Source organism: Podarcis pityusensis, assembly GCF_964106645.2.
Source record: "Podarcis pityusensis genome assembly, chromosome: 6".
Lineage (NCBI taxonomy): Eukaryota > Metazoa > Chordata > Lepidosauria > Squamata > Lacertidae > Podarcis > Podarcis pityusensis.
This window is the reverse complement of record NC_138030.1, coordinates 51,920,006-51,932,089: the sequence shown is the minus strand read 5'-3', so window position 1 is coordinate 51,932,089 and position 12,084 is coordinate 51,920,006. Positions and strand designations below refer to the sequence as shown.

General features: G+C 40.9%; 2 protein-coding genes across 4 annotated transcripts in view; one reads left to right on the top strand and one right to left on the bottom strand.

Annotated features, from left to right (window-relative positions):
* The window catches only part of LOC308479115 (uncharacterized protein), a 90,208-nt gene that overhangs the window by 32,057 nt on the left and 46,067 nt on the right, over positions 1 to 12,084 (bottom strand). The window lies entirely within an intron of this gene.
* EIF2B3 (eukaryotic translation initiation factor 2B subunit gamma) overlaps positions 1 to 12,084 on the top strand; it is an 89,882-nt gene that overhangs the window by 46,098 nt on the left and 31,700 nt on the right. For all 3 annotated transcript variants that reach the window (XM_081009471.1, XM_081009472.1, XM_081009473.1), the window contains exons 7-8: positions 11,298 to 11,428; positions 11,720 to 11,910. In XM_081009471.1, the coding sequence (XP_080865597.1) occupies positions 11,298 to 11,428; positions 11,720 to 11,910 (322 nt within the window). The remainder of the gene's footprint in view (positions 1 to 11,297; positions 11,429 to 11,719; positions 11,911 to 12,084) is intronic.

Sequence of the window (12,084 nt, the reverse complement as noted above, 5' to 3'; positions counted from 1 at the left end):
AAGCAAGCTGTTTAGACACTTAAATTAAATCCAAACCCTCAAATGTGTGTTTTTTTATGACTGATAACTTCCCACCCAAAAGCAGTAGCAATAGAAAATGGGATATGCCACACTGAACCAATAATCTTGCTGGTTTCTTAGAGAAACCTAATACGTGCCTGCTTTCTCTTAATTCACATCTATTGGGGCTTCCTTGTTAACAAAATTAACGTATTTCCATTCCTTTTGTGTGTATCTTCTGTGTGTATATTGTTTTGTGCATCTGCAAATCCCACCCCATCCTGGATAACCTTGCACATCTTTGATACATCCTGTATTCTTTAACTTGTGGTGTTTCTTCTATGAAACTGAGACCACCCACTGAGAGGAAGGAAAACAACTATTTATGGAAGAGAGCAATCCTGGCTAGAACAGTCTTTGTAGGGAAAAGTCGGCGCATTTGCCTTAAAATCAGGAGCAGCCCATAGTTGAGCCCACGGACCCCCGTTTTTATTACCACTTGCTGTAGTCACTACCGTAAATGAGATAGGTTGTGTACTTCAGTGTCTCTCATCACCTTGGAAGCCAAATGTCTGGATTTAGGAAACTTCAGGAAGGCAACTCTATTTTTTACTTTTAAAAAAGCTGGTGTGAGTGGGATAGAATGAAAATCAGTAAAAATTGCTGCTACGTGATACAGCAGAGATAATAGTTTACTAAACCTTAACTTGTTCATGAAAAAGCCAGCCAAGGAAGAGAGGTCAGCTTCAGAAATACATCTACATGCAGGATGTTCCCTTCAGTACAATGCACTCGAATGGTAAAAGGACAGGGGCAGTACTGTATTCAACTACCCACATCTCATCAGTGCAAGGATTTCCTCTTGCACAACAGGACTTTTCCTCCCGCTGTGCATACCCTGCACTCTCCACAAATCTGCTCCAAATTGTTGCAAGAACCCCTAAAACAGGTTTGGGGGGTGGGGGCTGTGGAGAGAGGGGAGGAGAATGTTCTGTTGTGCCTTTGTGCTTTTGAATATTCTACAGCCATTTGTGAGAAAGGCAGACTTTGCATTCTGTAGTGACCTCCAGATTAGGCTGCTGTAATATGCTCTATGTGGAAGTATTTGGAAGCTTCAGTTTTTGCAGAATACGGCATGTAGAATGCTGACAGAAGCTCAGCACTCTGATTTTATCATGTGGGTTCTATGTGATTTTCTGGGCTCAATTCAAGGTGCTGGTCTTAAACGTAGATTGGAATCTGTGTGCTTTGGAAACTGTCTTATTCAAAATGTTCCTCCCTGCACATACTGAGTGTCATATGGGGCTTTGATTCAGATCCCTCAACCTTGGGAGGTGAAGCTGGTGTTAGCTATGAGTAGGGCCTTTTCTGTTGTGCCACCTACCCTATAGAGTCCCTTGGTCTGTGCAAGATCTATTGGGAACCCTTACTCTATTGATTAGTACGATAAGCTAAAACTTGGCTTTAAAAAATGCATTTGGTTAATGTTTTAAGTTTTGCTGGGTCAGTTTTGCTTACTTTTGTGCTTCTGGGATTTATTTGTTCTTAATGTATTAATCTGAATGCTTATAGGGGTACTTTTAGGGATTATTTTAATTTTGTTCTTAATACTGTTCGTAAGTCCCATTGAATCTCTTTGGTGAAAGAGGCAAGATAGAAAATTATGAAATGAATAAATTTCTGGTTGTAGTCCTCATGACTAGCGGGGCTGGATATCATCTATAGCAGGAAGTTCCACACCTTCCTATATCACCAGACCAAGCAGTTGCCATTTATCTAGATTCAACCTGCGTTGGTTGGTTTTCATTCATTATTACAGTTAACCTCTCCCACCACCTGCCTCCAAGGAGCTTAGAGTGCTGGATACAGTTCTTCCCCATTTTATCCCAATAACCCTGTAAGGTAAGCTAGACCAATAGATAGTGACTGGCTCAAGGTCCGAGCCCATTATACCATGCTGGCACTCATCTGCTCCACAGCTAAGGTAGGCAATTATTTAGTAAAATAAACCTTTGAGCCTGATTCTGAGGGGGAAAGGCATGCATTGACTAAACAAGAAGGAGAGCAAAATAGAATCAGGCACCTATCACAAAAGGAAGATTTGAGGACAACTTCCTCTTGAGTAACCTGCCTTCCTGTATATATTCTTAAATAAACCAAACTAGAATTTAAAACGGATGAATTAGTTTTGTCTTATTTTGTCAAATTTTTAATTTTTTGTCCTTAGTGAGATTCAACAGCTATGCGTGGATCAGTTCGCTGAGTAACGTGGTTACTGCGCTCTGCTAAAAAGCTCGTTACATTCCAGCTGAAGCTCTTGGCTGGCTTGTATTCAGACTAGCTAAACTGTCACCTTTAGTGCTTCTGAAAAACAGGAATTTAAAAAACAACTATAAATGGTTGAAAAACCCTGCATTTTGATAAACCACTTCCTCTGTAGTTCCCCTTCCTCTTCCTTCAGCCAGCCCTCCAGTCCTGCCTTTCTCTGGAAAAGTGTTCCAGAAAAGATTGCTTCTCCAACCTCAACTACAGTTTGAAATTCTTCCCGCGAGGGAAAAGTTGAAATGTGTCCTGTACCTCCTATGAAGAATACTGAGATTACCAGGGGGTGGGAAGCTCTGCTTCAGTTGATGAGGGTATATTTTGTCCATACGCTTCTGCTTGATTTGCTTTGTGGTATGTTGTACACAGAGGCCCCTGCAGGTTTACATTAAGATGCTGCCCAGACTAAACCAGCCCATAGCTTTGCTTTCCCTTCTCAATGCCTTTTTATCATTCACACTGTCACCTGTGTTTCCTGGCAAGGCCTACAGACTGTGAGGGAGGTCTGGCAGAGCCAAACTCCTGGCTTAATGCATGCTTTCTCTCTCTCTTTCTCTCTCTTCTCGCATGCCGAAAAGATGGCTGCAAAACAGAGCTTGCTCTGTGGACACCTAATAGAGAACACGTCAGCCGTATGGCTGGAATGTATTTTTTTGCCCTGTAAAAATCAGGTTGTATAATGAATACTTTCCTTGTGATTAAAATGCATAAAGAAACAAATTTGTTCAGAAGAAACTGAGCAAATTGCAATATTTCTAGTAATCAAAATGCAAACAAAATGTATGTCCTAATTATTTATAATGTGGAATATGAAGTTTTGTCTGTTAAGTAAATGTGCAATTAAGGATATGTGGTTATTGTTTTTCCTTCCTACTTATGAGGAGACCACTGCTTCACACTTGCCTACATTTTAAACAGTCCCATTTATTTTATCTCAATAACTCTTAAATCTGAAGATTTACAGAGTTGGGGGTGGTCCTGCAGTAGGGGAGGACAGAGTACCTGAAAGGGAATGAAACTTTGAGGGCACTGAGGTCACCACCTCTTCCACAGGAAGCTTTTTCTCTGCTCAGCACTACTTAGATTTCTTTGGTGTCTATGTTTCCTAGCTGGTCTCAGTTGTATTTCTAGCTTTCAGATGTGCACACTGTCAAATTTTAACAGTCTTTGTAATTGTCATTTCAGAGTGTTGTAGGTATGTGAGTATTTTGAATCATAGAACTGTATGTGAATCCTTTGATTTCTTGATATATTAAAATATGAGCAACTCCATCCAGAAGAGGCTGTTGGTCCCAGACGTGGGAACTACCTGCAAACAGCACCTCCATCTTAGCTGGATTTAGCTTCAGTTTTTTGGTCCACATGCTGCTTATTACTGCCTCTAAGCACAGATTCAATATCTGGACTTCATCTCCTGACACTGATGGAACAGAGAGAGAACTGGATGTCATCAACATAGTGATGGCACCTCACCCCAGATCCTCTAATGACTCCATCATATAGGTGTTAAATAGCTTGGGCAACAAGATCAAATCCTGTTGGGCAACCACAGAAGAACTTTCATGAAACCAAACAGAAGTCATCCAGTGTTATGCTCTAGAATTGCTTTCAGAGATAAGAGCAGAACCACCATGCTCCCAACTTCCAAATTTTGCAAGTGGTCTAGGAGGATACCATGGTCAATGGTATCAAAAGTTGCTGAAAGGTCAAGGAGAATCAACACACACCCTGTCTCTCTCCCAACAACGGTCAACCAGAGCAACTGAGTCAGTTTCAGGCCCCAAACAAGTCTGAAGCCAAATGTTTTATCCAACTATGCCTGGGGCTATACCACCTTCTTGAGTACCTTTGGACATTTTTGCATACATTGGGGTATCTTAAGAAGCACCTTAGTTTGATTTAAGTGAGATTGTTTTGTTTTTTGAATTTGTTACCAGAAACAATGAATAGTTGGGAACGGGAGTCTGGAATAACTAACTCCAAGATATGGTACATCTCTGAACATGGCTTTATAGTCCCACTTAAGGTCTGTACCTGTTCTGTGTTATAAAATTCAATGGCATAGAACTGTCAGACTGTGTGGAGACTCTGAAGTCATCAAACTGATCTGTGTCCTTGGACTTAAACTATCGTCACTAGTAATATAACAGGTACACAACAGTAGATGAACGTATCATTTTGTAACCACAGCCATGTGACACTTTCAGTGGGAATATAAGCACTGCATGAGGGAAATAATAGATTTTATCCAGTGCTTCTACAGTAGACATATACTGTGGAATTGCCGTGCTTTCTTCACTGTTTTTATGAAACACCCTCATGGCACCACCATCCATCATTGTCATCCTCTATTTTCTTTGAGGTTCTTCCATCTATTCTCAGACTGCAGAGTGACTTTTTTTTCAGTAGAATGGAAAAGTAGTGCAATCTCCACACTTGTGGATGCCATTTTTTTCCAGGAGATCAAACAGGAGCTGTGAGCATGGAAAGACATGAGGCAAAATGATGTACACACAGTCCAGGCCAAAAATTGTATGCCTGTTTATTTTCCCTACTGTTGCATATAACGCACATCTGCTAGCACTGCATTCTTAGCATGTCTCTGAAATTCCTAAGTTTTAAAGACGGGAATCAGTAAAGAAAGTTTAAAAAAAGAAGAAGCTAATAATGGCTTCTTCCATTGTGCTCACTAAAGCCATATTGTGGGAAATCAACCCAAACCCTGTCTTTTAAGGAGTGTTGAGTCTGAAGCAGGTGGTATTAACTGGGGGCTGCATTAACTCTTTTCAAATCTCTTTTCCCTTTCCTTGAAGAGACATGTTTGGTGTGTATATATGGTAGGGGCTGTTTGCCCGCCTCCTGCATTGACATTTTAATTTGGTCCATGATATAAATATCATTTCCCTAATCCCCCTGTTCTTGGCATTGTTTTGTCTTTTTTCTTCAAAGTGAGTTGACTTTTTTTTTCTTTAAAGCAGTGGGGATTGAGGGGGGGAGGGGAATTGTGACTGGTTGCTCTAGTTTGGAGAAATAGAGAGCTGGGGGGAAACCTCCAAGTAACTGTTGTTTCATTATTTGTATTCACATGGAAATTTTTAATCTCCATCAAAGGATCAGGAGAAAATAATGTTGAGATCCAACAAGAGTGCGCCTGGTTTACACGGCATTTTTAAACGTTATTTGGCTTTATCCCTTAAAACGATGAGAACCATGAACTATGTACCAACAGGGTTCATAATTAACTTTTCTCTTTCTTCTATCCTCTTTACTTTTTTGTCCCTCCCTCCCTTCCTTCCTTCCTCCGCCCCCACTTACATCTTTCTTATTTTTTTGAATCTGCAAAACTCATCAGGACTGAATTGGCAGAATTAATACTTAATTGACAAGCATCTGTCGGTTAGAAACCCATACTGCTATAGGTGTAACACTGGTCTATTCCTATTAAGATCAATATGAATTTCCTGGTCATAATAGAGGTAGGAAACCTAGCCAAATCTCTGCTTAAATTCTAGCCAGATATTACCAGATGGTGGTGTAAAAGACAGACCATAGGAATATCAAGTCACAGCTCTCTAGAAGTGTCAGGTGAACTTCCCATAGGAGGTGCAGCTGGCTTGAGAGGCGAAGGCAAAGCAGTGGCAGATATTAATAGTAGAAAGATACTAAAAAGTGGGAGGGAGGCAACAGAGGAACTGAGCCAAGAACCAAAGAGCTCTTTTCAAAAGCTCCAGGGAAGTAACTTTATAATTGTTTAGGCTTAATCCCTCAGTATGTTAAGAAACCCTACCTACAGTCTCAACAAACCTTCAAATGAAGCAATCAGTCAGGGGGACCCTGAAATTAAAGGAACAATTCTGCTCTGTTGCTTTGGTCTCTGTAACTACTATTATACCTGAGAAAATAAGTGATGGTGTTGCTCTTCTTAATGAGGAGGGCAACACTCCCACCCTGTAAGCAGTGCTAAAGAAAGGATAGCAGATTTCACAGGTGGGGGCTGGCAACAATAAAAGATTTCACACTTCATCACAGATCAGTATTTAAAAAACACACGAGGCGCTATTAAAATGCTAATACTCATTAATACTGTTTTATGGTGTTTAACTTTAAACATAGAAAATAAAAATGAATGACAGCCAGTGAAATGGGAGTGACACTTGTAGTAAAAACATCTCAAGCAAGCAAGAAACAGTACAAGGAAGTATAAGCAATGGCTGTGTCCATCCCTGCGGGGGGTCAGGCCAAAGAGCACCATTTTGAGGACTAGGAGGCAGAGGAGACCATCCAAGAATTATCTGTATGACATGATTTTGGAGTAGCTGGTTTTGTTGCTTTTTGCCATGACAGTGGGCCAGTTTTTGTTACTAACAGCGTTGTCAAATATTTTTCAGGATTTAGGGTGTGTTTTGCTAAACGCCAGTTCTTGGGATCTTGTTCTTCAGAGGCGGGAATCTTGCTCTGCATGAAGGACTTTTTATAAATATATTGTAAGCTGTAGGCCTATGGCTAATTTTACATATTTTATTTGGATAATGGAAATTTCATCCCTTCCCTGAAAACATTCATGAAGCTTCCTGTGCGATGAAGTGTAGATGTTCATTTGGTGGACATGTGTGCATTACCCTTGTCCTAAAAATATTAGCCCTCAAAATAAAAAGCCAACCCCAGAATTGTTTTAGATTTGTCTTAGAAATCAACAGATTTTGCATGCAGTTTGTTTTTCTTATTCAGTTAACCTTTTGCATGAGACTTTGTCCATGGCAATAGGGCCAAACCCCACATTTTTCAAATGAGATTTTTATGCTGCTGGGGAGTCCTGTTTCAGCCATCGGCGTGTAAGTTGCCTGCCTCTGTTCTGCTTCACTATATTCCTCCTGCAGAGTTCTGCAGGCTTCAGCTGCCATGACTGCAAGTTTTCACCAACTTGTGGCTGAATTATTTTCTGTATGTGGATCAGACAGTACAATTCAATCACTTGGAGGCCTTTGGGGAAGCTATAGGATCCAGGATAAGAGGGAAAATATCTGGGTTTTATCAGTTTGCCTCTTCTTATGCCCCATCTGCAGAGAGTGATGAGAATTGTTAGAGGACTGCTATTCCCTTCAAGGAGCTACAGTTATCAGAGCTCACAGCATCTTCAACTAACTACAATTCCCAAGATGCTTGAAGGGGAGCCATGACTGTTTTAAGTGGTATGATGCTGCTTTAAATGTATAGTGCAGATGGCACCTATGTTATAATCTGAGCAGGCAGCTGCTGCTTCTGTCTTACCTGAAAAATCAAGATGGGCTACTTTGGTTCTTCCCATCTTCCTTCTGATTGGCCTCTATTAGTGTTAATCCTCCTGCCTTTCCCTTCCTTCTTGCTCCAGCTCCATATTAATTTGCCACATTGGCTGGCAGACTTCCATATAAGATTCTCACGCCATCACTAGTGTTGGCAAAAGCCTTAAAGAAAATTCCAAAGGCATTATTGCTCACTGCCTTTCTGCTAATAAAACAATACCTTCCAAAAGCATTAGACCCTGGGACAATCCACAATAAGCCCTGCTTAAGCAGCACCGAATGACCAGCATTCACATGTGATTATTTTTTCCTACAAAATGTGTGTTAATACGGAAGCAGGTTGATAGTGCCAAGCTAGAGATCATGCTGTTTATTGCATACACCCCTATTTTTATTTTCTAAAGGGCAATATAATGCTAGGTAGAAGCATCCTGAGACAAGTGTTTGTCAAGCCAGGAATGCAACGATCACAACCAAGCACAGCTTTGCCATCTTCCCATTTCCATCTCTTTAATGCCCTGCTGGGCAACATTGCATCAGACAAGGTTGGCCTCTGCCAAACGCAGCGATTTTATATGTAATGGATCCCATAAATGCTCTGGTCAGTCCCTGAGAGAAACACAGGACTGTCAGTTTTGGACTCAGCATAAAACCCAAGCAGGAAATCCTTGCTGAATGGCACAGCTGCGTGTAAACATTTTAAGCTAGTAAACTGCCCGTCTGCATACCCACATGCATGGCAGAAGGCAAGGCAGTAGGGGAGGAACTATGGTGCACTCAGATTGTAAACAGCAGGGAGAGATGCTGTGATTCAAGAATGAAGAGTTATTCATTAGTTCTTGATTATAGCCACTTTAAGCTCTGTGATTATTTCAGACATTAAGGACAGATTGCAAAATACAATGCACAGAGGAGGGTAAAATTATGACAAAATAATATAATTATGTTTAGATACTTCAGATTGCTCCACAAGCAGTGCCTAAAAATTTATAGGGTACAATTATGAAACTTTGGTTGAAAACCTCAGTGGTACCAATGCCAGGAAAATGCTGGGTTTAATCTTTACAGTAGGTCTGGGGATGAAAGCTGAAATATCCCATGGAAGTCAGAGATGGAAAAAATCAACTCTGGCTTCAAACCTAATCCAACTCCTCTATGTCTCAAGGCCATTTTGGATATTACTTTTCAAACATCATCTCTGAGTAGGAAAAAATGTGTGTCCTGTAATATATGATGGGTGGCTTGTACACATCAGGAAGCAGATACCACCATGGCTTTCTGATGTATGAACCTGAGATGTTCACATCCCTCTCATTTCACTTCATATATTACACTATACACATTTTCCAACACTACAAACAATTTCCATGTTTGAGAAAGTGTCATACATATGGTACTATGAGAAGACCAACTACCACAGGATTGTTCTTAGTGCATATGCTGCATCTTTTAAGAATCCATTCAACATGTGAAATAACTCACTCTCCATGATTTATTTCTATGATCTTCATCTCTTTGCTATGTGCCAACCTAGAAGCAATGCCTTTTTTCCTCCCTAAGGAAAGAACCATGTGTGGTCCAAGAGCTTGCAATTTTAAACAAGCAGAGTTAGCCTCTTATCCTCATTTCGTGAGGCAAATAAGTCAGCACTGCTGGAACATACAAGGAGACAGCAAATCAGTCCCAGGTGTCCTAGTTACAAACACAGAGGAGAAATCTATAATGCCACTAAAATTGTTTTAATCCTTTCACCACTAAATTGTTTGTCTGAAACCATGATAAGATTACAAAAAGGAACACCTGCTGAGTGAAAGCTGCTTAGTACCAACAATATTTTCAGAACATAACTATTTAGATTCTAATTTTACCCAGGTTTTTGTTGTTGTTTTTTAACTGACATGGCTAATGCTTTTGTGTTGTGAATGTGGAGTGGGACAGGGCTTGTAGTGCCTGTGCCTCTCAGAGCATCTCTGGAACTTTCTAAAGCAGGAGTGGCTAATCTGTAGTCCTCCAGATATTACTGGACTGCAGCTCCCATCATCCCTAACCCTTTGGTCATGCTGGCTGGGGCTGAGGACAGTTGCAGCCTAAGAACAACTGGACAGAACAACAGTTTAGCCAGGGCTTTCATGCATTTGTCGCAAGGGGCAAAGTGGTGCCTTCCTCAGTTCTTTTCTGATCATTGCAACATAACAGAGAACTTTATCTGAGAGTCCTCTCTGAGCTCAGTGATTTTACACATTTTTCTTTCATTTTCTTAGTATTTTCACTTAATTGGCTTAGACTCCATTGGTATTTTGCAAAAATCATTTTATTTTATTTTACCACCAACCCTCTGACACAGTAGGTAATGTTTTAAAAGTACCTCATGTGTGGAAGCAGGCAAGGTTATTGCTTGATATGTCTAGTTGGGGAGCACAAGACTGAGCACTGTTGCTAAGGAAATTATCATTTTAGAGTTTATGCTTTTGGTAAAGGCCTCCTCTGCTGAATTGGTGGGGGGACTTTCCAGGGAAGCAGTATAAACTGTCTCTGTTCTGGCACCTTCCAACCCTGCTTCTGACCCCACTGTCCAATTGGCTTCTGATGACTAAGACCTCTTGCCTAAGACTGAACATGCCACCAAGAAGACTTCCAAGCACTCAGAGGAGACAAAGCTCTTTGCCCCTTCAGATCCACGTACTTGATTTTTATTTGCATTAAATTGAGCTTCTTGTGCATAGCTTAGAATATCATTGTAGTTAAGCAGTATATAAAATGTTCAAATAAATAAATAGATTTCTGATGGACAGAAGCAGCCACAGAAACACGTTGGCAAAGTCTCCCATCTCTGCTTTGGCTTCTCCTCCTACTCTAGCTATGGTATTGTAAGTACGTGGGTTTCAGTCCCAAGACCTGCTGATCTGATTCAGTTATTTACCATTTGCCCACTTGTGAGGCTGCACAGAGACCTCAAAGAAAAGCAACTTGCTTATCTTAGCCCCCGTGTTCTTCAAGTGGTCATCTGTATAGTATAACACAAGAGGGGCCCTGCTGGACCAGAACAAAGGACTGTCATTCTGTTCTCACAGTGGCCAACCTCATGCCTATGGGAAGCCCACAAGCAGAACCTGAGGGCAAGAGTGCCCTCCCCACCTGCCATTTGCAGCAACTGGTATTCAGAGATCTACTGCCTCTGAGGTAGAACGTAGGTATTGTGACTAGTGGCCATTGGTAGCTTTGTCCTCTGTGAATTTGTCTAATCCTCTTTTAAAGCCATCCGTCCAAGCTATAGTTGGCCAAGTATACTGCAGTTAACCCACTCTCTTTCCCTGCTCCCGCTGTGTCGTCTTTGTTGGTTGGTATAAGGAGGCTGTGTGGAACGTAATGAGCACTAGAGTGTTCTTGTCCAAATCTAGTTCTCTCTGACTCAGGAGAAGGGACACAGGAGCACCAGCTCACTGGCTTGTGTCATCTTTCTGTATTATATATAAAGTATCTAATATGTGCTCGGTGCTGTACAGAAGTCAAAACCAAAGTGCATGTCTACTTGCTCACAGTTTAAAGGTTCTGCAAATGCTCTGCTCGGGTTTCAAATCCAATGGCATAAATGCAAAGATAACCACTTGAATATCAGTTATAAATACGCAACCTGCTTTTCTCGAAGTGTTTCCAGATTTAATATCTATGTTGTTTTGTTTTGACTTCCCCTAGGTCATTTACATCAATCCGAAGTGAGCTGATTCCATACTTGGTTAGGAAGCAGTTTTCATCTCCTGCACCATTGCAACAGGGACAAAACATCAAAGAGCATGACCAAAGGAAAAAGGACCAGAAACCACTAGGTTAGTTGAAAAAGGAGTATGTATGTATGTAGACAGCTTATATACTGCTTAATTATAGACAACCCCACCTGCTTCAGCTGAATTGCACAGATCAATTGATGGGGGGGGCTGAGTATCCTGTACATGTGTGCATGCATGTGAGAGCCACATCCACTTTCGTGGATGGCATTTTGTACAGCACACAGAAACATGCATGTGAAGATGTGCTGTATGCTTTCCCAAGTAATGGTTTCAAAATATTATGTGATGTTCACTCAAATCTCATTTTTATGGCTTTTGCATATTGTACAGACATCTATAGCTTCTTGAAGGAGGATAGCCTGTTTGAATTGGGCACAGACAACCTTTGTTGGAACAATCGGAGAGGAGATATGAAGGAAGCATTCCATGAAGGGAAAGTTCGTTGTTATGTTCACATAATGAAAGATGGGCTGTGCTACCGAGTAAACACTCTTGGGCTTTACATTGAAGCTAACAGACAGGTAAAACAAAAACAAACCACATCTGCATGCTTATCTGTCTACTGGGACAATTTTGAGATGTTGCATGACTTGTGGAAGATGGAGGTGTGTACATGTTTGCAACACTCCAGTATAGACTGGTGTCCTGTGATCATAAATACACAAATTCGGGAATTTATTTTTTACCTTGTTCTT